This window comes from Hippoglossus stenolepis, chromosome 23, assembly GCF_022539355.2.
Source record: "Hippoglossus stenolepis isolate QCI-W04-F060 chromosome 23, HSTE1.2, whole genome shotgun sequence".
Lineage (NCBI taxonomy): Eukaryota > Metazoa > Chordata > Actinopteri > Pleuronectiformes > Pleuronectidae > Hippoglossus > Hippoglossus stenolepis.
In genome coordinates, this window is record NC_061505.1 from 5,625,195 (window position 1) to 5,651,483 (window position 26,289).

Here is a 26,289-nt window from a genome sequence, read left to right on the forward strand (position 1 = left end):
GTGCTTAAAAGAACAATCATTAATTAAACCTGCTCTTTCAAATGTGTTTAATGCTAAAGCTGTACCCACTGATTATGCTTATGTTGCTCTATGCAGCGCTTTAGCCTCTTTCAGCTCATTGTTTTGGTTTTACTGTTTAGCTTCACTCTCTCTCTCTCTCATCAACACTGTTTCCAGACGCAGGGAGTTTTCAGCGAACACACTGTCCTCTAGGCCATTAACAAAGGGAAGCATTGGACAGCAAGTGTTCTTGATGACGTTTTTAAATATTTATGTACTCACCGAGTTTATTGCCAGGATCGTGGAACATGGTAATTTGGCTCAAAGCTACTCAGACAAGGCAAGACACACAAATCAGTTCACGGGTTTTGAGGAAACCAAGATATCAGCTGTTTATGGGGGAAGACATTAAAAGGTGAATAATAATTTATTCGCAGCATTTCAGGTACAGTTTCTTTCAGGTTTACCTCCAGATTAAATAGTTGAGATAAATGGCTGATTTTAAACCCAAAGGTCACCATGTCACCAGACCTCTGCAATTATTTTGTTGAGTACAGTATCACCACAACAATAGAAATTATGATTAAAAAACGATGAGATTAAGACCCAAGTGGAAATATATTGGAATGATCCTTTAACAAATGAAGTGAAACGGAATTCCATTTGTGTGGCTAATGATAATTTCAACAGACATCCCCCCCACCCCCCCACCAATCTCCTCTAAGGGGCAATTTCCCAGACCTCAGTCCTGTTCATTAGCCGGCATGTGCAACCTTCACCCACCAATGAGAGCAGAGCGTGTGTGCGGGGATGGAAATGGAGATGGATGTCTTACCCCAACATGCAGGAGATTCGGCTCGTTCAAGTGGCAGGTAGCTACGAGCTGTCAACCGCACACGTACAGCTTCCCCCCCCCAACACTCCTCCACCAAACCACCCACTTCCCCACTTCATCCCACTCCTCCACCTTCCCAATAACCCCGTTCCCCCAGGGGACGCATCCAAAGCTGGCTCCTTCTCCTAATTACCCATGGGCCCCTGAAACGCTCCAGCTGTTTGGAGCAGTGGGACCACTGCGGAGCAGGAGGTGCGGCAGCAGCTGAAGAGTTTGGGCGTGAAATGGAGCCTGATTAAAAGTTTTAAAGTGCCTCGGAAGACAAAGGAGGGAGGATTCAGGAGGAGTTGGAGAAGCTCCTCACAGGTAGATTTGGAGAAAGCACTTTTTTAATTTTCTAATATTTAGCGTCGGGTCATCCACGCACATGTTTCCGTCTGACAAGCATTCCCAGAGGACTGATGCGGAATGCATTTGAAAGGCAGATCCATTGATCACTTGGACTGGAATGTCTGGCGTGCAGATTAAATGACTGCCGGTTTGACAACTGACAAACTGACACTGATTGATAGATCAGCGCTTAACTGGATCGGACCTCTGACAAGCACGCAGTCTGAATTGCTTACAAATGGAGTGATGGACTGATTGGCCTTGCAGGGGGGTTCGCCGAGACGGCATTTACACCCACCGTCTCTTCTGCGGCGGTCCAACGTCGACTTGGCGGGGCCAGAGGAGATGTAGAGGAAGCCATCCATGAAGAGGGAGACGTCCGACAGCGAGGGATCCTCCGACCACTGCTCGAGTCTGGGGAAATCTATAAAAGAGGTTAGAGACACAGTAGATGAGGGAGGAAATGGTTTTTCCCCAATGATTGTAATGGTGCACCAACTCATTTCCTTCTGTTGTACTTGTGTGTCACAACTTCACCTTCACCTGCAAATAACTTTGAAAACTAATTTCTATTGTCCTCGACCCACAGTCAGTCCTGGTAGAGCCCGGTCCAGGTATATCAGAGTTGGGGATTTAGAAAGTTTCCGATAAATTCAATGTGTTCTCTTTTTTAGATTGAGAATATTCTCATAGCGCTTAATAAACCAAATAAACCATTTAAAATTGAATTGTCTAACAAATGCATCGTCATACCATTAACCCTCTATGGCTTTGTGCATTGCAACTACTTTATCTCAATCTTACTGAAAGGCAGCAATAAAGAATCCACCAGTGACACTATCTTCTTCTCCCACTCTTCCTCATCTATTAAATCCCCGACTGCGTCTTTCAACCAGAATAAACATGGATTCTCAAGCCGCTGATGTTCCCTGAATCTAAACTCTGATTTCCCACCAGCTTCGTGACCGCTGCTCCTCAACCTGCACTCTGACCTCCACGTGGGAGGATGTTTTCCCTGCGGGCCTCGGTAAAGAGGCAGAACATTTGTCCTTTTCTTTCCACAAGCAGCATAAAACATGATTATACAAACTGCTGTTAATTTGGTCATGACTTTGCCACTTCTCTTGCAAAGTCAGAGATAAAGGTGCTCTGATGGCGTTTTAATGCCCCGACCTTCATGTACTGTATCTGTTACGCTCTGTCCTCTCTTCATCTTTGTCCATTTAAATCAGAGGCTTCCCCTCGCTTCATCTCTTTTTTCTCACCCTCCACTCATCCTTTCTCGCTGGCTTTGAGAGTTCCCCACATTCAACCTTATCGTGCTCAAATTCAATTAGCCCCGATTCTGGAGTTCAATTGTCTGCCGGAGCCTCGGCAATATCTCGGAGATGTTATCATCCGCCACCTCCAGCTCTCCCATCAGGCAAGGTAAAATAACTTTAATTGAAACCACTTTTAATTGATGCGACATTTCCACCCTGTACTGACAGCACAGACGCCTCGTCTCGACGCCGCATATCATTTCACAGCGAGAGAGAGAGAGAATCAGTTAATTTAACGAGACGGCTCGCCCCGACTATTGGTGTGTTCGTCGCGTGGTCTCGTGTGTCGAGCTAATTAATTGCGCTCGTGTGCACATTAATGATCTTTAAATTACTGTGGAATTTGACTAATACGTTCACATAATAATAGTCTGACGAAATTGAAAGAAATGGATGTCCAATATCGCCACGCACATCTGAATTTAATCGTTTTTTCAAGCTTTATCTCACAAATTGATGATGACGTGAATGTAAAGCACATTATGAAAACTAGCAATGAAGGTATATATGAGCAATATGACAAAATATCATGTGATATGATAGGGAGCCTGAGATTTTCCCAGAGCCTATATATACTGTGGTATCTATCCATTATATATATTTGTGCATGTGAGGCCATTTTGGACCATTTTACCTGGTATATCAGGGTTGAATTAATTAGTTTCTAAAAGTTGTTTGTACCAACTTTCCTTTCAGGACGCTAGGAATCAAATTGAATTCACAGACACTAAATCCTCTGTGCGACTTTAAAGTTCCACTTCGGGATGTTTTTCGTCTTACTGTTTCAATTAGCGTCTCTCCGCGTGCGAGGCGGCCGCTGCGTGCGCCTGCATTGTCTTGTTGTGATGCCGCCGTATATGTGATTTGTTTTCAGATGTCTGTAAAAATAGATTTTGATCTCAGTGAGACTTCTTGATTAAATTGCTAAATGAAAATGGATCCCCCAACGCTGTTACTACAAAATGAAGACTGGGAGATATAACGAAATGAAAAAACAAGAAAGAAAAAAAAAAAAATCATCCACGGCCTATTAGCTGTGTATCCAGTAGCATACACAATAAAATCAACAACAACATGGTGTCTGACACGACACAGGCATCTTAATACACTGCGGTCAGCAAATGCAAGATGTTTTTTTTGAAGTCATCCCAAAGAGGCAATCAGCCAATCAGGTGACACGAAGCCACAGCGACACTCTGGAGCAACATCTGTAATCGGAGTCTAACAGGGAAGATGTGTCTGCCAATAGCAGCGTCGCAAATACATGGAATCTGACTTTAATGAATTTAATCAGCCAACTGCAGGTAGTTGAGTCACACACACACACACTCAGTGGTTGATGCTCTCTCTCTCTCTCTCTCTCTCTCTCTCTCTCTCTCTCTCTCTCTCTCTCTCTCTCTCTCTCTCTCTCTCTCTCTCTGTGTGTGTGAGCCTTGTTACAACAGTCCCTCTGGGCCCTTAAAGCTGGACTCCGTTAAGATGGGACTGTGATGTCTGTGGGGGCGGCGGTCGAGAAGTCTGGCCTGCGCTGATTGGCCCGGTCCCCAGTGGAGGGAGGTGACATGACAGAGTGCTCAATTAGCCATCTGGTCGCCCACGGCAACGGTCACAAAGTGGTGCCCGACAAGCAGCGGACAGTGGGGTAATCAGAGGCTCACACAGACAGACACACACACACACTCACACAGAGGCACAAACAGAAATGGGGCGACACATAGTGGATGATAGCAAAAAGGGCGAACATATGCAAGACATCATGTAGAAGTCAAAGATAAATGAGACCGGAGGGCGTAAAAAGTTTCAAATCATTCAATCACAGAAATGAAGCCGGTGTATTTACTGAGGGAGGCACGGTGGGGCAGTGTCGCCTCACAGCAATAAGGTTACAGGTTCGAATCCCAGCTCGGTATCATCAAATAACTAATTAAAACAAAACTTTACTAGAAAAATTAACACATGAACAACAATCAGTGATAAGAACTATCAAGCATAAAATTAGTTTAACATATGCCTTGACTTTTAAGTTTGGTCAAGGTCCCATCTATTAACATGGAGGAGGCGAGATGAAGATCTGTACTGCAGCCAGCCCCCTGGTGGAGATCAAGATGCTATACATTACATTTTGGGGAGCAGTAATGTCCTCCATCTTTATATATATACAGTCTATGATGTGAACATGAGTGGGAATGGTTGTTTGTCTCTATATCTCTTGTCCCGGCGGCTTATCCAGGGTGTGTCCCGCCTCTCGCCCGGTGTCACCTGGGATTGGCTGCAGCCCTCTTCATGACCCTCAGTGTATAAGCGGTATGGATAATGGATGGATGTACTAACTGAGATATGAACCCCTGCAGGGCACAAATCCACTGAGGTGCTCTCTGGCCAATGACACTTCAGGCTAATCCTTCAAAATTAAAGCCATTCGGCACAGAGACTCTCCCATCAGGGAGTAAAAAGTTGAATTTACACAAACTCTCAGCAGATGCTTGTGACCTTATGCCCCCCCCAGCAGCTCTGTGTGGTGGTTAAAAACAGGAACAACGCCGGCATGCAAAGCAAAACTCCCAGAGCCTTAAAACAGGGTGGAATAGAGCTGCAGGAAGAAACAGGCCCTTTGATTTAGTGCTTGTTTATATATATATATATGAATGTGTGTTTGTGTGTGCTTGGTGTTCATCTTTTTATCATCCACACCGAAAGCCTGCTGGATTAATTTTTAATGTGCCACAAGATTCAGAGATCCGAGGCGTCAGGAATGCTCGGGTGGCAACAATAAAAAAAACAAACTCTGTAGCCTCCAAATCTACGGTGTGTCATTTAAGAAGAAGCCGAGTGATGTCAACGTCGCGGTTTAGCTTTGTTTTACAGCACAGCGGCCGCCCGGGTGGAGCAGAGAGACGTAATTAAATGCAATTTACATGTTTATGCTACTGTTTACAGTTGCAGGCATCGGCCAATACGCTCATCCAGAGATTTACAGTGAAGTGGCCGGCAGGGAGTCAGTGTCACCCTTCGAGAAAAACAAGTTGATCGGGGGGGCAAATCGAAAATGTGACCTTGAAGCTGCTAATTGTGGAACTTTCCACCATTGGGTCAAATAACAGTTTTAAGGAGTCTCTTATGACCCAAGGAAATACTTTTTGTGTGGCTTTATCAAAATGAAATTAAGAGTGGAAGCAAAAGTCCACTTACAGATTTTTTTTTCCTTCACCGCTGAGGCTGTAAATCCACATTCAGAAAGTGGTGCCAGGAAAGATCACAGTAACGTTTCCACAGTGTTTGGTGTCTGGTTTTATATCCATCACCGTCTTCACAGCGGCAAGTGACAGAACAGACACTGGTGACAGAATGGTTAGACATGAGCTGTGCCAAAATAGATTATCCTTAAAAAAAAACTACATGGCACAAGCTCATTTTGCCATTATTTCATTCTTTTTCAATTTTGACGAAACATTTTTCCACCCAATGGAAAATTATTTACATTTTGACCTGATCCGTCTTTGCTCCCATGATAAAAGGAAAAAGTGACAAAAGACCTTGTTCTACATACATGTTTTTGATGGATAATTGTATTTACTTGGTCTCCTGAGTGTAAGGTATGGGAATACGAGGGACACAGAAAAATGATATATGAGGCTGATATTATACAAGTAGCCACCGCAGTGGAAGCCTTTGACTATAAGGGATAGAGCCATCACTGAAGCTGCCCACAGGGGTTGCTAAAGTGCGAAGAAACACCACCTCCGAGAGCTGCCACCGGCCTGTTTTTCTAATGGAATCTGGGATGGGGGGGTATGTAAATGAAACACGCTCCTGCAGTGTCTCGGGTGCTTTGGGGCGAGCAGGTGTGGGCGGGAGAACGAGGTCCGCCGAGGCCCGGCGCTCAAGCACACGCAGAGAGAAGGAGCTAATGAAGTGGCGGTGCTCCGGCATCAGTGGATGTCCTCGCGCAGGAGCTACAAATGAGCTGCTGTGGAGGGAAGGGACAGTGCCGAGGCTGCGGGGAGAGGCGAGCTGACAGCTTTGTTTGGATTCTCTATATCCAAAGGGAAAAAGAAGGGGTTTTTTCCCACCCTATTTGTATTTTTTTTACAAACCCACTGTGAAACGGCGTAGCGCACTAAGAGCTACTCCAATTTAGACTTTAGCTGACAAGGCCGAGAATTGCTGGGGTTGGCGATTGTTTATTGCCGGCTTATTCCAGCCTCCCACCGGGGGCACCGCTGATTTCGGTAAAGTTTGTTGTCGTTTCATTCAGCGCAGTGTCTGGTTTTCCGCGGCACCATGCGGCGGCGGAACGAGGGCCTGAGGTGCACCCTGGTTGCGGATGTGTGGTTTATAAGACAAACAGAATCATGGAAAACAAGCACACGTGCGCCACAGCACCGCACGTAATGGCACGCTGCTGCTAACAAATGAAATCCCTATATCTGCCCGTACGTTGCCTTGCATGTGTGCAGCCATTTTCCAAGGCTGTGGTCTTTAAAATCTCTACAGCAACCCCCCCTGAATTCTGTCTTGTCCTCTGCACTGCCTGCTTTATTTTTCCGCCTGTACTGTATCGTCTCCGTGTCAACACCGAGCGATACAGTGGGGATGGCGTCATGTGGGTATTGAATTGTTCCCGCTTCCTTCCAGACAAAACACGTGCGCTCGACAACTGACAAAAAAAAAAGAAAAGAAAGTTCAATTTCTGTTTAATCAGAGTTTTCGCAAGCTTTTTCTCTGCAAACTCCGGGGGCCACATGCACAGAAAACACCACTTTTCACAGCTTTGTGTGTAATGCGACCGACTGTAGGAAAATGTCATGGAGGGAATTTGGACAGTATTCTGTGTGGAGCTTTAATCTTCTCCACACAACACAACACTCTGGCTCTTCACTGCTGTTTCCGCAAATTATATTTGTTTTGTGTTATTGCACATGAAACTTTTTGACCCTGTTGGATAAGGACGGCGGTCGGCCGGTCATTTCAAACCACTGGTGACGTCAGCACCGTCCGCTCTTTTTCTAATTCATGATTAAATATGTGATGAATCTTCTATCATGATGTACATGCAGAAGCTTTTGGAATAAATCAATCAGAGCATTACCAATACTCATTTTAAGAGTATACATTTTGGTAATGATTACTAAGACGACATTATCAAACCCCTTTCGACAAAGTAATGTAATAGAGAGTTGATTTTTAAAGTTTAACCATAAATGCAGACACACCACAGACACTGAAGAAGCTTGAGATCTATGACTCCACAGAGCTACACATGGTCTGTGGTTGAGCTGAGGAAACAACCACGGTTATAGAAAATAAAACCGTGGTGAAGGCTGGGCAGCAATTATTGGTTCACATTAGAGCAAAGATTGTGATTGTGGTTTTAAAAAGAAACACTGGTTGTAAGACTGTGACCTCAGTGCTTGTTGCCTCGCTCAGTTTAGTTTGAGCATCCATCACGACAGGAAGAGTCTGGACAGCTCGGAGTTTGTCTAATGATGAAGCCTGAAACAATCTCCAGACACATAATGAGAAGATGGAGGTCGCTGCTGCGCTCCACGCTTCAGGTGGACAAGTCTACACGCGTGGATGTGTGTGTGTGTGTGTGTGTGTGCATCCGTTTCCTGTGTCCACATTCGAGTCGTCTGGTGCACCTTCAAGTAATGGCCATCACCATGGCGACCAGGTGACCCATGCTAGCAATTAGGAGTCGGTAACAGGCTCGGAGCGGGCGAGTGTTCGCAGATGCGGCGCATACATTATGTTAAACACAGTCCCAGAGAAAGTCTCTCCACCTCCCCCCCCCCGGCGTCCAGCCAGCGACCTCGCCTTGCTCCTTTAACTTTATACATTCTCATCATCAGTCGCACAAACAACACACACACGTCATGAGAGAGCAAACAACGCACACAGCCGCGCCGCGCCTCCGACATCAGGAACATGAGATGGGTGACGCAAAGGAGAGTTGAGGGAAAGTGCAGAAGAAAAAGAGATAGAGAAAATAAAGAGTTTGTTTTTTTACTGGGAACTCGCTGGGTTCAAATTTGTGGGTTTTCCTGCCTTAATTTCCTATTCATGGCAGAGGGAGAAAAAAAACCTCCCTCTGTGTTTTGAGAAACGTGGCGGCACAGCGGTGGGGTGACTTCTAAACATGATTGGCTTGTTAAAAGTATACAGACAAAGGGGGCTGAATATATGCGGCGCCGATGGTTGTAAAAGTCCAAATCGCACACCTAGTTTAAAAGCCTTTTCCACAGATTTATATGAGTGTTTCTTTTGTGTGTGTGTTTCATAGCAGCTTTCTGCGCTCCTTTGTTTTTTAATAAAAACACGGTATGTACGGTAATTATGAAAAAATATCTCCTCAGATCCTGTGGACCAGCAGTGGAGAGAACTTGTTTTCCTATCAGGGGCCATTTCAGTTTTTTTATAGCATCCTTTGAGGGCCGTGCTAAATTATTGAACACATACATAACAGTAACTTTTCCAATGCGATGGCTGGAAGTGGCTCTCTGTGGCGCATGCATCTGATGTCAGATGGTAGTGGTGATGATGCCACCCACTCTAGTTTCAGCCAAAACAACTCACTCAAGCAAATCGTAACATGTGGTAGTCATGCAGAGAAATTCAGCAGTGATCTTACACACAGAATTACTGAGTGGTATTTTATATGGCTGTTGTGCAGGCCAGGGAAAAGTTGGACATTTCAATAGTTCAAGCAAAGAAGAAGAAATTTCAATTATGGTGGAACTTTTATAAAGAGAGACTTGGCGAGTTGGTAAGTTGGCCCACCATTGTTTACAACAGGCTTTTTCCCCTTTCTTAAGAGAAACATCCCCATCGCCGCCATGTTTGTTGTCACAAAGTCTCAACTCTGCACTGCCCTCTAGTGGATGTATTCCTGAACAACCAAGCCAAAGAAGTATGTATGCAGTGATGGTATCATCGTTTGAAACTGAAGTATCTCTTTTCATATGTAAAGGCAGCATTGTGCACTGTTAAGCGTGAAGTCCATATTTGCCGTGCGACAACGGACAGCTTGACAGGGGGAGGCGCACAAACTTTCTTACCAGACAGTTTGTTCTGGTGCAGAAACTCCATCTGCAGCTTCTGTCCGGTACGTTGAGCCAAGAGATAGGGGGTGGAGTAGGTCGGATCTCCGGTGGCACACATAACATCTGCCCCGCTGAAGACCAGCGCCATCGTCTGCAGCACGTCGGGCGACACCACAGCTGCACACAGCGCCTGAGCACACACACAAGATAAGACAGACGACAGCATGAAGACGCTCTGTGCTTTCTCTCCGCCCACCCCCGAGACCCAGGGGAGCTCGGCACCATTCATAAAATTCTTCAATAATGTATGTGCGAGATAAAAAACTGTATTTGTAATTTCAATGCGTTTGTAAATCAGATTCTGGGAGCCGAGTGTTTTGTGGTTGCAAATCTTATTTATACGAGTCCACCTTAACGTTTCCTGCTGTGATGGACTCATAAAAGACTGAATAAGAGCGGCCGCGGCTCATTTCTTTTCTAAGCAGCTTTCTCCAGCTGGATTAATACCTTTAAGAAATTTCACATCCCTGACGGTGAACCAGTGAGTATGGTCTCACTTCCCAGTGTAGGGGGGGAGCAGCCCGGTGTGTCTCCGTCTCTACGGCAGTTTGATAGAGGACAAAGAGTCTATAAAGCGGCGTCAGAAAATCATATAAAGTTTAGAATTGAGCTTCAGCACCAATCTCGAAAGAGAAGTTAAAATAAGATGGAATTTTAATGCTCCCAGTGGGAATAATAAAACGTCTAATCCCTGTGAAAAGGGAAATATGGCAAATGAAAACAGGACAAATGGGCCATATTAAATATAATGAAACTAACAATTTCAAAAGAGGAGAAATGTCGGAATAAAGACATGAAAAACAATGGAGTGAGCAAAATAAGAGCAGTGGAGCATGTAAGTGAAATATAGCTTCATGAAAAAACAACGGTACAAAAAATATACTGTGTACAATATGAAAGAGCAAAGTACGACATGCACAACACATCACAACAACTTCAAATACTCCTCTGAGGTTGAATGCCTTTGAATGTTTTTTTTCCAGACTCCTTATGAGCTCACTTTGACCTTTGACCCCTGAAATATAATTGGTTCATCTTTGTGTCAAAGTCACAACTGGTCAAACTGTGATTGTTCCCCTCAAAGAGATATGATGTTCTAAAAGAGCCAAAAACATGGTCTGTGAGGCCACTGTGACCTTGACCTTTGACCCCACAAATCCAATCAGTTATTCTGTGAACAATTGGGACAAATTAGAAAAGATTCTCTCGACAGGTTAACTCGTTCGTGAGGGATTTGGTTTTGTGAGGTCAAAGGGATCTTGACCTTTGACATCCAAGCTCTGATCAGTTTCCCTTTTGAGTCCAACTGAACACTTTGACCAAATTTGGAGAAAGTCCCTTCGGGTGTTCTTGAGATTGTGTTGACAATGTGTGTTGACAACCTGAAAACATTATGCCTGTGGCCGCAGGCTGTTGAAAGGCATTTTCATAAAGACGTATTTTTAAAAAAAATCAGGGCAGCACAGTTGAAATATCTCAACTTCTACTCTCTAAAAGTGAGTCAGGTTTTGATCCTGCACATTTCCATAATGCAGCCTAATCATTCTTTAAGTGGCGTCTTTATTCAAACTTCATGCCCCCCAGTTTATAACACAGGTTTTCCCATGTTTGCTAAGTTTTGAGATATTTTCTGAAGACTTTGGCAAGATGCACCAAAATTACATTTTCAGACTGTTTAAATAAGCTAAGGAAAACTCTGCATAAGAAATCTGCTTTATGTTAAATGCGGAGGGGAAATTGCACGATCAATCATTCCAACATTACTATCAAGCAAAAAGAAGAGAAGCATCCACAGAAAATAGACTGAACCTCGCTTTCCTTTCTCTGTTCACACATTATTTAGTGCCGGCACCCAGTGGCCATTAAAAGAACTGCACCACTGCACTGATTTCACCCCTCATGTCAGGAGACGCCTGTTCTCCAGGTCAGTTCCTCCTTTAGTCAGGGGCAGATGACTGCGCTGATACCCTCGCTGTTTAGCAATGCCGACGCATTTTGTTAAATATATTCACCTGTTTCATGCCGCGAGCCGGAGAACAGGAGGGAGATGAAAGAGTCGGCGGAATATAGTCTGACCGAGGAGAAAACATTTTCTCTGTGTCTGTCTCTTCCCATCAGCCCAGTCAATTGATGCGACATTGTGCACGATGACCCGCAACAAAGTGGATCAACAGAGGAGTCGAGTGGCAAGCAGCTGAATTTCAACGAGACGACCTCGCCTTTCATCGGACTCGGCCCGAGTCAGCAAGCGGCATCGATCCGCGCGGCAAACAAGCGAGCTCCGTCTGAAAGTGAGGCACCGCCGAGGCTGCGCATGTACACCCGGGCAGAGCACACACAAGCACAAACAAAGCACCTGTCAATATCACCGGCCCGCCCACACACAAGGATAAAGATGCTCAAGTATGTGTGTGTTTATGGATTCAATTATTTCTAGGCTTGTGCAAAAAACAATAATTACTCCTCAACAGATAATGGATTTATGGAACGATATCATTAGTTTCTTCTCTCTTTCTCTTTTGTTCCTCGCGCACGCACACGCACACACGCACACGCACACGCACGCGATGGGGTCAGATTATGGCAAAACAGTCCCATGCAACCTGGCCTTATTCGGTATCGTCTCTGGAAATGACCTTCAGTGTCACGGCAATTACCGTGGCCGCTAGGGGGTTCCAGTGCGTGTTGGTGTGCGAGTGTGCGTAATGATATAAGAGGGTCCTTTGACACCCCCTCCTCTCTAGGTCATGCGGCCTGCGGAGACTCCGTGGAGGTCGCCGGGATATGAGCTTCTAATGGGAACATGGGACGGAGATACGGAGAGAGATTGAGGCGAGCGGGGGGGTATAGAGGGGAATGAAGGTGGCGAAAACAACTCAACAGAATAAGCGCACACGTTCGAGATCATGCAATTGACACAATCAGGTTTTAAAATCACCTCTGCACCTTTTTTTTTTTTAGTTTCATTTTATCGCTCCAACTGACGCTTAAAACGGTGATTTACAGTAACGCAGCGAGTTGGTTTCATGACCCCGAGGCCCATAAAACCTGTTAAAATGCCATTGCATGATTTTCAAAAATGCATGAATGTCAATGAGGGAAATTGCTCGTATTATTGTCTTTGCTCAAGAGAAGCCTCCCTGAGGAATAGGTTTTATATAGCTCTTTAGTTTGTCTTTTCTTCATATTCACACTCGCGTTACAGTAAGTAAATGTGACACAGAAGTGGAACGTGTCCAATGAGATTAGACTCAGTGTCCTTGTTTATGATTTTATTCTTTATAGGTTGCTTCTGATTTATTACTTTACACAAACATTTGCGGAGTTGTTCGGAAGAGTGTTTATTATTTGATCAAACACACACACACACAAACACATATGTTGAGTCATGGTGTGTGTAATGCCTCTATGACACACTGATCCCTATCAAATCTGTTGAGCCCGTTTATAAAGCCAGTCTAGACAGCAGGACGGCAAACACAAACACCCACTTCCACTTTTCCCGATAGCCATCTTCCTCTTACACACACACACACACACACACACACACACACACACACACACACACACACACACACACACACACACACACACACACACACACACACACACACACACACACACACACACACACACACACACACACACACACTTTGTACTCCCAGACTCACAAACTAGACAGGTTTCCAAGGGCTGAGGGGCCGTGCAAATCCACAATTCATCAAGAGGCCTCTAGGGGCCTTTCTGCAGGACTTCCAGAAGGTCCGCCTCTTCACTCAGACGATCACAGTTACTTATGGAGACCTTTTTTCATTTTCTTTTTCCTTGTATGGGTTTATTGATGTAGCAACAAGATATGAACAGCATGTAGGATCTGCATTTGTAAATTTACTCTTGTCCATCTGTGGTGTTACGATCCGCAATGTTGATATGTTCTGCAGCGCATGGAAAGGAAATGTTTTTACACATTGGGTCACATTCTTACTGTTTCTGTTATCGTTTCATTTGTGAATCAGTCTTGTAATTGAAAAATATATTTCACTTGCATTCATAATTAAGACATTTTTCAATTTACTAAACAAAATTGTACTTGTAATTTGAAGTCCAGCCTAAGTTCCCTAAGAGCAGAGTCTTTACATAAAGATGGACGACATGACAGCTCCACAAAAGAGAAGCCAAATCATCTTGCTTGCCCCCTTGTGGCTGGAAAAGCCCTTTCTCCTCCATGTTAGCGGATGGGACGTCAAAGTACACGTTATAAAAATGTAGGTTTTTATCATTTGAGGTAGTTCTTATCATAATGACGTATGTGCAAGTGTAAAAAAATGGGGTGAACGTCATGATTGACAGCTGAGACTGACTCATGATTGGTGCGTGTCTCGGCGGGACCTTGATACCGAAGCTCCACTCAACCATCACTACCGGGCAGACTCTGGCTCCAGACGTCTTCAGCATTAGATGCCAGCGCTCATATCCAGGATATTCTGGCTTCATTTCTGGGAGCAAGTGGGGACTTGTCATCCATCTTTCTACAAAGTGTATATGCCTGAGAGGCTCATAAGGCTGATCTCGCCTTAATAGTACTCGAAAGCAGCATCCCATGGACTGGTGTGCTCCACTGGAGCGTGAACTGTTTGTTTCTGAAGTCGACATAGACATCAGAAATTTGAAGGCTATGCTCTAATGCAGCCAATGAACTACTGTTGTCAGAAATGTTATTTTGTACATTACACCGTGTCCTGTGCATGTTAATTACATGTGATCTCAGAAGATTTATTTATTTTTATTGTATGTTGTAGTTTTAATGCTGGATTTGGAGAAAAGCTTCAAATAAAGCACCAGCAAGAACGTGTCAGCCTGTGCTATATCTGCTACCGTTGCTATGTAATGTAGCAGAGCTGCATATGAACACCATTAAAAATCTTTTGAAATTTGCTACGGGGGGGAAATTTCAGTTAATCTCCATGGAAACACATAAAGTCTTAAAGTGACTTAAATTCTGCGAGGGCCCAGACCACAAGTCCTGAGGGTGGACGTGTGGATTCACTCACACACTCTCTGTGTCTGTCACACTTTCACTCCAACACTACGACAGCAAATTCACACATCTCTTGTGGAGCAGCGCACATGTTCACATGCGTGCACCGTGCACCACACACACACACACACACACACACACGCGACCAGAAGCCAGAAAAGCCGCAATAAAACCAACCCAAGCGTTTCTGTTGTGGATCCTAATCCACTTTTCCACTCAGCTCACTGGTATATCTCTTCCTTACTCTCCCCCCCTCCTCCTCATTCCCTCTTTCTCTCTGCATCTCCATTCCTCTCTTTCCACTCACGAAAACAATACAACGGGGCTGATCTGCGTATGTGCTGACGCAGCTGGAAACTTAAAGGCTCGGTGCACGGTGCTTTTTAAAGACCCTTCTTTTTAGAGGCTGTTTTTTTTTGCCGCAGCAATAAACCTAAGACCACAAACTGGCAGAAGAGGCCTCGGCACCAACTTGCTTATACTTGGGATCAATAAGACGCCCCCCTTTGGCATCTCTGGACCTACAGTGCCGTTTTACTGGCAGTCAAAAGGTCAGAGAAATATGGGCTATTTCAGGTTCGGTGGGTTCAGCTAATGGAGTGTGTGCCAGGCTCCTCAGAAGTACAGACGGGGCTATTGTAGGTGCCCACTTACGATGGCATGCTTGGTGAACTTCAGCTGCACTTTGCTCTCTTCGCGATGGACAATTACTTAGGAGACTAGAGATAGAAAGATAGATCAGAGTCTAAAAAGGGAACTGTGTCTTGATGGTTTACCAGTTTGCACTATGCTGCGAACTCTTACCTGCTCCTTTTACTGTTGTTTTGCACAGATGCACAGACATTGATTTTTGGGGTGATGTGAATGTACATCACTATGACATTAGCTTCTCTCTGTCTTTAGGAAACCTGTACCTGGTTGAGCTGCTCCAGGTCCTGAATGCCCTCCAGGACCCTGCGGTACTTCCTCTCCCGGTACTTCCTGCGGACGAACGTGGCACGCTGCTCCGCCGAAGCGGCGCTGTACAGCTCCTCCTCCATGGGAAGATTAGCGGCCCAGAAACTGTTCGCATTCTTGTTCCCCACCGCCAGGAAGAGCTGACGGTTTGACAGACACACAGGGGGAGACATTCAGGTGAGAATCATTAGTAGACCTGATTGTTAGAATTTGAAATCAATATCCAATAAGCCCAGAAAAGCACAGAGTTCTACGATCTTTCAGATAAACCTGATTCAATGTACCAAGATGTTACAGCAGGTAAATGGTTGGGGTTTAACGTATGGAAAAAGGCACCGTGGCTATTTGGCCTTGTAAAGATTATTGGCGGATGATAAAAACATACGAGGGAATAGAGTAATGATTTAATTTGCTTTCATAATCACACTCACCTCCACGAGCTCGTTGCTCCAGATGCTGCTGTCCAACTTCAAACTCCGCACTTTGGAGATACTCGGGCCGAGGGAGCGGTGCTGTCCTGGCGCACAGATAGACATGGTCATCAAGTTGATTGATTCCACAGATAAACAAACACTCAGAAACACAGACAACAGTTGGGCTCATGAAAACCTTTTCTTAATTAGTTCATTTAAAAAAAATCATGGCCGTCAGGTTTTTAGTTCCCTGAAAAGTTCAAAAATTAAGATACATATATGCACCGAAATCTCCTCAAACACACGTTAAGTCAGTGATGGAATAAACAATAAAGAGGCAGTAACAAGATGGAGAAACAGAGCATGACTGCAAGCTCGTTCTCTCACTCACAACAGACATATTTAGTCCCCTCAGCACTCCTAATTGGAAATGAAAGCACAGAACGAGGCCCATTAATTGCTAATGAATCATGAGTAATTCATTGTGTTTGCTGGTCGGCCTGTTTATTTGGGTGAACGAGAGACTTCTGGGGTTGCTTATGGCCAAAGACGGAGCATATATGCATAATGCATTAGGCAGAAACCTGCTGTACGCTCGAATGTGAATTATTGTCCTGTGTGTAATGGCGGATAATTTTAGATTTCAGATGTGGCATGAACTCATTACTGTCTTCTGTGCTCAAGCAGAGCGGCGGTGAGGGGAAAGTGTGCAGCCGTGAGCTGTGAGGGGCCATCTCATCACAGAACCAGAGGGCACACACACACCAGAAATCTCTGAATTATTTGTCACATAGTTAGATACTAAAAATTAAGCAGGAATAGAAATTAAGTAGTTATCATTATTAACTATACTTTAGGCACGCAGGGGTTTAATTGTGTATATTCTGACGAGAACAAACCATGAAATCGGGGTCTTCGATTTTGATTCAACAAGCTTTGAATTATCTATTTTGTTATAAGCATTGAAAGTCTGTCCAGGGAGAGAAAAACATTACTCTTGTTGGACTCCAGATGTCATTCCCTCATCAAATTGTGTCATTTTCTAATGAAATCATTTAGCACAGAACTCTTAAAACAATAATCTGGGGCTAATAAACCTGACCAACATAGTAAACTATGAGTAAAAGCGGAATCCCTTTTCCCCCTCAAAGATAAATCAGTTTTCCTCTGAAAAATACTTTCAATCTAAACAGTCCTTTTGCAGCAGTATTGTTTAAATGTGGTTTCTACACACCCAAAATCCAAACTCCCTGCCTTCCAGACCACAATCTTCTAGTCAATCTTAGTTTCTGTCACTTGTTCTTGTGCAGGAGTGAAAATACTGCCTGCTGCAGTGCTACAGCCCAGCTCCAATCCACTGAGCCGCACAGCACCACAGGACCATTTTCACTTGTGTAAGGGTAATGAAGCCGAATGAAGTGTGCGTGCACATGTTCCAGCGGCTACGTGGCGAGAACCTCCCGTATAAATAGCCTGTTGTAAATGTCTTCATCTTTCTCGTGCAAACCACAACACATGGAAGGTCCGTGCAGCTTCTAAGAGACGCTCAGAAGGATTTCACCTGCAATCAAAAACCGTCCCAGTGACTACAGTGGTAGATCATGACGCCCTTACCACTCAGAGGCAGGTCAGATAGGAAACAAAGGAAAAAACATGTGTGATGCATTTTTCTGTTACCATGGCAACTGTTGCCAGTGTCTAGACGCTGTAGCCTGGTTTCGGAGTTTATTGCAATTGCATGCGAAAGGAAGGGGCCTTCAAGTCATTGGAGTAATGACATTTCCTCTGGTGGCTGCATCGGGAGGAAGGAGGAACAAACATTAAAGTGTAGAGAGAGGGACAGTTTTAGGGAAGTCAAATTATTGAGGGTTGACGGGTTAAGGAGCCAGAACAAGTGGGAGACGCTTCCCTCAAAAGGTCCCTTAAAAAAAGGTCAAAACTAATTATTAAAGCTACCAATAATCAATGTTGTTATTTTGACATCTGGTGAAACCACTACATCTAATTCGATAATGGTCAGATGTTGTGAGTAACCCACAAAAAAAACCTATCACCCAACTCTCCAGTTTGCTCCATGAGGCGTTTTAGCTTATTTGTGTTTATTGTTTCGGTTTTCCGGCCCATAAGTTTAACAGTTTCGTTAAGTGTCGCCGCCCTCGACACTCATTTCCCGCGGTAGGCAGCAGTTTTCAGGGGAAAGGCCTTTGTTAACCCCCCCCACAATTTAACAAACTAGCTAAATAATAAATAGCGGTGGGGGGGGCATTTATAGATATACAACCCAGGAATTGGTGGAGACCAAATCAGAGCTTAAAAGAGTTTGAATATAGGACTTAAAAAGCAAGAGGTACAACTGCTGATGTTTCTCTTTGTCAGCTGAATGTGTTAATAGGCAGTTGTTTTCCAGCTAGATGCATTTAATGAGGCGATAATGTTTTATGTCAGTGGTGCTTTTACACTTTGTTGCTGTCCCTGAGTAGCCAGAAATATCAATTAATGCAGGTTTAATGCTCAGCAGTTTTTACTTATTTTTACCAAATGGTTGCCAGGTTATCTCTGACAGGGCGGTGATTTCTTACTTTCCGATAAAAAAGTAAACAAAACAAACGTTAAGGTGGTGCTGAGTTGGAAGCCGTTTCTTTTAAAGTGATTAGAAAAACCGAGAATGTGCAAAGTGCTTACGCTACATTATAGTATCTGGGGGAAAAAAAGGATTTTTCAGCTTTTTTGATCAAATCCCCCTGTTTTCTAATGTTAAAAATAAAAACTGATATTTCTATTTTTAGGAAACCGACTCGCAGTTCTTCAAGTGTTCACGAGCAAAGACAAAATATTACCATATGAACCTGCTCCACAACAGAGAGAGAGAGAGAGAGGCTACACACTATTAAAATTCATTCCATCTTGGCAAGAGGAGAGGAAAGCCTGGGATCATTTTTACCATTAGCCTTCTCATTACTTCTTTCCTCTTTCTCTTGTTCAGCATTTCTCTTTATTGTCCATGACATGGGAGCGCTAATTAAAAGCGTTAGCAGTCATTGGTATTCCAAATGGACCACCGCCTAGTTAAAGGCGAGCACGGCGCGAGGACAGCTTCCTCGTTGCAGAGATTCACCCGCTCTCTCGCCCAGCACGTCGACCGAATGCAATATTAAAACACCCCTGCAAATGAAATCATTTAAGGGTGTTTGAAAAGGGATGTTGGATATCTGACGCGTACCAATTACACGGGCTCTGCCGAGGTGAGGTGAAGGATCACATTAAAACTTATGACAAATCTCAAGCTCGGAGAAGGCGATACCACACACCAGCCTGAATGCCCTTCACTCCAAGCATGGCCGGCTCTTTCCTTTTTAATCATGTTTAGCGGGTCAAGAAAGCAGTTTGGGATTCCCCGAGTTCCCGACCGGGGCTTAATCTTTGTTGTCATTTCATCTGTGACATCCAGCACAGCCAAATAGATTAGAGGGAGTCCAGAGGCCAGACGCCCGCTCCCATAAGTAGCTTATCACCTGAGATCTTATTCTGAAAGTGCCTCTGGGTCAGAGTACGTACTCCCAGACAAACATCAGACCACAGGTGAGGACAGACATACTTCTTTTATTTTTGCTTTAGCATGTATTCAAACCTTGCTCGTGATTTTTCAAATGAAGTTTGGTCTTTCTTTTCTGTTTGGAGTATCACTCATTATACCTTTTTCCACTTATGACAGTTTTTCTAGCCAGGCACTGCTTATTCATGAGTCAAAGGTTATATGCATGTACAATAATATTCCCTTCCTACATAGGAATCTGTAATTTTTCAATAATTTCAGAGAAAGTTTGAGGTTAAGAACTACATCAATAATTGCAGGTACAGTGCGGTCGGTCGGTCGGGTTAACGAGTTGGGGCGGTCGGTCGGGTTAGGGTTTCCCAGCGAATAATTCATGACTCTTGTATCAGGTATAATTAGATAAATGATACGGGTGTGAGCAATTTGGTGCAGTTTGAATAAATTCAATGGGACTGTCGGGCCTTGGCAGAGGTATGCGCTCCACTGATTGCCGTTCTACTTTATTCTGATAAGTCGCTTGCAAAATCTAGATTGTCTTTTTCGTCATTTATATGAACACCGTCAAGAGGAAATCGTACAATTAAAAGCAAACGAAGATGTAAGTATCAAATGACAAATTGGGTTAAATTTCACTCGGAAACCAAAACCTGAAGGTAAATCAAACGTAATTCCAATAATCAGAACAAAATTGCATTGTTTTTCAGTAGGAAATCATGGGAAAGCGTTTTGGTTTCTTCTTATCTTTTCTCTCTCTTTTTTAAGTCTTCATTTTGTGACACATTTGTTTCTTCACTGCATTAGGAACTATCAAATGAAGCGACTCCTCACAGGCTGCTTGTTGCCACTCACACAAACCTGTGTGTGGGCGGCTCCAAGTAGGGGATCGCTCATTTGATTGTTTATCTTGTGTACAGTATGTTTCACAGTGTGTGTGTGTGTGTGTCTCTGCATCAGGCACGTGTGTGTATGCGTCCCTTACCTGCACATTTCTTACAGATGACCACACCCAGATTGACGGACGCCCACTCGGGCCGGGGGGCGCGGCAGTCGGCACAGCTCCTGTTGGCCTCGTCGAACCAAATCTTCTCTGCCACTTCATAGTCGGAGAGCGTCTCGGCGATCGATTCTTGGACCGCTTCAATCCACTCCTCCTTCTCCCATTCTGACTCGGCCGTGAAGCTGCAACAATTGATTTTTTTTTGCCCCCCCCCCACACACCCAGACATGCCTCACCGTTATTGATTTGATTTGAGAGAGCAATTAAACAGCATACTATCGCTTGGCAGGGTTATGGGGGCGTGCAGGATTTGGAGGGCCTTTTTTGGGGGGTTGCTGAGTATGAACGTCTATGGGTGATTGCAATAGCTTTGGTGAAACTGATGGGGGGGGTGAGGAGAGGCGGGTAAATCAATCTGTCTCACCTTGCTCCGGTAAAATCTATAAACTGCTAATGCAGGATAATTTGTCAGGATATCATTTCTACATTAGACTCAGAAATGCTGAGAAATGGTAACGGCAAAATATTAGAAACACGGACCACAAGTAAAGCCTGGTCATACATGTGTGATTCTTCATGTGTCGAAGGTGCAGTTACACATGAAATTCCAATACAGTACATGTAGACATAAATGCATTACAACATTATGGTAATTTTCTCGATTTTACCATATTATAAGTTGAATAATATGCAAGAAATTCTCATTAATAGTGGATGAGACTCTACTTCCCTGTCATGTCACTAGTGTCCAATTAAAGGAAACAGTTTTTACAGAAATCTCGAGGCCTCAGCGCTTGAACACAGCACATCGTGTTACTCGGGGAAATCGAAGAACGTGTTTACATGGACTGATGTAACCTGGCCCCTGTGAATCAACGTGACAGCCGCCCTAGCCCACAAAACAAGGGCTATTAAGGTTTGTTTTCATTAAGTAGGAGCTTAGGGCCTTATCATCCAACATCAAGTACCCCTCCTCACTGGTGCTGCTGTGGCTGAACGAGCAAATCCATGTACCCAGGTTCCAAAACCTTAGGTAAAACCCTCTCAGGAGAGTTAAGGCAGTAACATCTGGCATCAATATTATTAGTAGTAGATCTGTGATGCCAGCAACAGGTCACGGGAACTTCTTAGCGTAGGAAAGACGCGGTTTGGGAAGCAAGGAATTTATAAAAAAACATGAGCAACCTTTGGTCATGGTGAGAAACATGTGAAAACACATTTGCATTCATTCAAAATATAAAAACATTCCATATATATGCAGCCAATACACATTTAAAAGGCATGGCAGGTTAAAGAGCTTTCAGAGGCCTTGTTTTCCAATCTAAAGAAAATCCTTGTGGAAGAGACATATAAATACGATAGTAAAGTTTAACAAGACCTTTATAAAAACACCTCAAATTGCAGTTTCCCATGGAGACGGCTTTTAAGTGTGTGTGTGTGTGTGTGTTTTTAAGAAGTGAAGTGTGTGCAACAATCTGTGCACATGGGTGAGCTGAAGCAAGAGCACGTGAAAGACAATAAAAGAGACCACAAGAACCGTATGAAATTGAGAGTAAAACCAAAGAAAGTCCGAGCTTGACAGACAGGGGTACTTAGAGAGGAGAAATGGGACCACTGGTCTCCATGGCAACCTGGCTCCCAGTGTAAAGTACGACGGAAGATGAAGGAAGGGATGGGAAGGAGGCGGTCGGGGAGGAGAGGAAGCTTTCACTCGGAGCAACTTCGTCCAAACAAGCCAGCAGAGATCGATAGGGTGATGGGGTTCAGCCGCTCCGTGCCCACCGGCCCTCTGCCCGTCGAAGGGGACGACGGCAGCACATCGTCTGCTGAACTCCAACGCGGCCTCCAAAACCACAGAGGAGCAGAGGCAGGCAGGAGGAAGCACCAGGTGTATGTGGAGGCTCCCAAGCTGCAAAGTTTTAAATATAACCTGCAGGGCCGTGTCAGGCGAGGCCACGAAATAAACTCCAGCTTGAAGGACGACAGGTCGGTAAAGAGGAAAATATTAAATCAAAGACAACAACAAATGTTCTCTCCAAACCACTGAGAAATAAGTACGACCATGACAAATTTTTCACAAGCAAACAATAATTAAATTGCTCCCTTTGCTCAGATTATATGACTGAGCTGTTTGTATCTGCTACTTTTCACTGAAATCACAACTTTCAAGCGAGCCTGTACACTGCTGAAATACATCAATCCCCCTGGCAACCACAGGCTTCGAGCCTCTCCGTCGTTTCTCTGCGTTCCTGCAACTATAAAATCATAGTGCTCAACTATCGTTCCACACTGAACCCATGCAATTATCTGGAAAGTTATCAAAGCTGAAATGAACAGAGGGAAAGCAGGTCCCAAATCTCTGTATTTTAAAGTTCGACAACAGAGGTAATACTGCTTATATCCCAGTGTTGTAACAGAACCATGCTGATTGGAGATATAAATAAATTAACTATTAATTTCAATGAATTGATTGTTTTACGACACAATGGGAGCCAGGCCAGCTGTTTCTAGACCTTATGCCAAGCTAAGCTACAGTCAAAGTCCAACAACAGCGTTTTGGCTGATAGTGGTATTAGCAGCGGCTAATGAGGGATATAAATAAACGTAAACCTATAGAACAGCAGTTTAACTCCCCGTTAACCGTCTGTATGCAACGCTAAGGTGGTGTTACATCCGCTGGCTCCATACGAGAGTGGCATCAATCGTCTCATCCAACTCAAGAAGGCAAATTAGCAGATTTCCATAAATGTCATACTGTTGAATTAAAAAAATGTACCCAACATTTCATTTCAACTGGCCTACACGACCTTCATGGTGTGGAGTTAGAAAAAAATGCTCTTAATCAACTTCACGGTTTCCCCCCTCACCCAAGGATCCGATTTCAGTCCCTATTCATGAACTCGTGTTAATGCAAAATGACGGTTAAATTTGGAAACTTGAAATTCTTAGTTCTGGTGACCTTTAAATCCCAAGTTTTCTCCCTCTGGTGATTTTGATCCTATTTGCTGTGGAAGGCTTTTATGCTCCGCTATCCTACATAGCACATAGAAGTGAGGAAATCAAATTCTACTTCGTGAATGATGAATGGGCGCATGGCTTCTTTCGCATGCATGTGTAATGTACTTAATGGTAATATATACAAAGTGGTTTGTATAATTAAACAGAAGGATTTCTTTCATATTATACTTGGATGTTAAATATTAAGAGCAGTTAATCAAGTTTGAGTTGAAATATTTGCTCACAGAGTTTGGACTTGACAATAATTAATACATCCACTAGATATGAAACAGAGTGTACTTCAACTAAAAGCAGCAAAAGAGACATTGAGCCAATCAAACAAGATCAAATGTACCAAAAAATATCAAATTCAATTTTCAACGCCAGCCCAAAAACTAAATAAATTGTACTGACATAAATCATCATGACAAAAATAGACAAGACAATGTGAGATAATATGAAAACACAGATAAATCAATCATCACCAGTGGGTTTTAGTCAATTTTTGGGGAGACATGAGGTAAAAAGAGAATCAAGAAATACTGATGAACTTCAGTGCAGATTTCCTCCAAGATCCTCTGCTCTAATGAAACAAGGTTGAACTTCTTGGCCTCAATTATGAAGCATCATGTCCGAGGGGAAACCAGGCACCGCTCATAATCTGCCCTATGCCAGCGGCGAAGCGTGGCGGCGGCAGAACCACGCTGTCGGGGGAAAGGTTCAGGGGCGGGGAGACTGGTCAGGGTCGAGGCAAAGCCGAACAGAGCAAAAGCACAGATATGCTTAATGATGACCCCGGTGAAGAGCGCTCAGGACGTCAGACTGGGCCGAAAGGTTCGCTTTCTTTTAGGACGATGACCTTAATTAAGAACACAGCCTGAGACAGCGAACAAGAGGCTCAGAGAGAACTCTGTGAATGTGGCCCCGGCAAGAAACATGACCTGAACCCAACCAAACATCTCAGGAGAGAATGAGCATGTCTGTCCAAGGACCTGAGAGAGTTTGAGAGGATGTGAAGAGAAGAATAGGATAAAATCTGCAAAATGAAGGTATGCAAAGCTTTTCATGTCATATCCAAGAACTCTCGAGGTTGTAATCACTGCCAAAAGGAGCAAAGTACTGAGTTGAAGGTTCTGAATAGTTTTTTTTGAGTAAATAAAAGGTCTGCAAAATTAAAAATCCCGAAGTCCGCAGTCAAATCGACACCTCACCTGAAACTCCTCGTCAGTGGTCCTGCCAATACTTCGTAGGAATCATGACCTCATGTGACGGCTCAGTGCCCCACATTTACAGAGGCTGACATTTAACTATCTAACTGTGAGATCATCATTATGCGTGTGGAGCTCATAGCTTTGGAATAATCAAATCTAAATCATTAAACTGTAATCGCACCCAGGAGATCCCAAGACCTGTCACAGTTTTCACCTGGAAAACAAACCAACGTGGATTTTTCTCCGATGTTGCAAGTTTTCTGACCAGGAGCAAAAAAAGTTTTTTTCCTCCAAACTTGGCCCGGTTACATCTCTCCTCTCTGCCTCATTGTCATTCTCCCTCCTCATAAAAAGCCTGCGATTGTATCTACCACAGCGGACTGAGCGCTCTGTCCGTTTAGCTGCAGCAAAACAACAGAAAAGCCAAAGTGAGTCTCCACAGCTTAAAGTGATTAGATGAGTTTCTCACTAATCCCCACCTTGAGCAGGTAGGAGAACGCTCCCAGGGCTACCAATCGATTTGACACACACACACACACACACACACACACACACACACACACACACACACACACACACACACACACACACACACACACACACACACACACACACACACACACACACACACACACACACACACACACACACACAGAGAGAGAGAAAGCCTTTCAGCAATCACCTCATCAAAACAATTCGGGAGACCTGAGCTCATTTTAATTCCACCTTCTTTTTGTTGCACACAAAATGGCAATTACGTCCAGCGTATTAACGAAGCTGCCAAACGATGGGACCATTAAGGGGGCTGACACAAACAGATCGATCGGACATACAACAGACAGGTAGAGGAATGAGGGCGGGGGGACTTTACACCAGACAACGGGCAAATGAAAAAGGAAAAAGGAAGGGATGAAAAAGAAAAAGAAACTTGTGAACAAGCGCATACAAACAAACAAGCCGTGCTCTGCCCAGGCAGCTGTGACGGTTGTATTCTAAATGGGCCATTACAGCACAAACAGGCAGCGCGCTCATTGATCCGAGGCCCTCGGGGGAACGGAGTCACCTAGAAGGCTTTGTGCCCCACAGACGCACAGATACCTGCACGAAGCTCCCGTGGGGAGACTTCATAACAAATTTTTTTTTACCAGATCGATAATTAGCGATTTCTGTACAGGAGGCTGTTCACATGGAATGTGTGTGCTGGGATGGACAATGAGTCCGTGAGGTGGTCGACCAGGTGGTGTGTGAAAGAGATTCGACACAAGCGAGAGAGGCAGCGACTAAAATACACTTCTTCTTCTTCTTCTTTGTCTCATTAGAGCTGAAGCTGGACTGTGTGACCTGCCTGCTCATTAGTGTCTCAGCTCACATCACAGAGGAAAACACGCACTTTGGTTTGTACTGTGAATTATAGACACAGGTGTGAACACGAACGTATGAATTTTGAGTTTAAACAATCTAAGATAATTCAAG

General features: G+C 44.1%; 1 protein-coding gene across 4 annotated transcripts in view; it reads right to left on the minus strand.

Moving 5' to 3' along the window:
* The window catches only part of arap2 (ArfGAP with RhoGAP domain, ankyrin repeat and PH domain 2), a 105,882-nt gene that overhangs the window by 37,837 nt on the left and 41,756 nt on the right, over positions 1-26,289 (minus strand). For all 4 annotated transcript variants that reach the window (XR_004694643.2, XM_035148358.2, XM_035148357.2 and 1 more), the window contains exons 12-16: positions 20,591-20,790; positions 16,077-16,162; positions 15,603-15,785; positions 9,606-9,780; positions 1,524-1,649 (exon numbers count right to left, since the gene is read on the minus strand). Coding sequence is in view for 3 of the 4 variants with exons in the window: in XM_035148358.2 (XP_035004249.2) it covers positions 1,524-1,649; positions 9,606-9,780; positions 15,603-15,785; positions 16,077-16,162; positions 20,591-20,790 (770 nt within the window). In the remaining variant the exon portion in view is untranslated. The remainder of the gene's footprint in view (positions 1-1,523; positions 1,650-9,605; positions 9,781-15,602; positions 15,786-16,076; positions 16,163-20,590; positions 20,791-26,289) is intronic.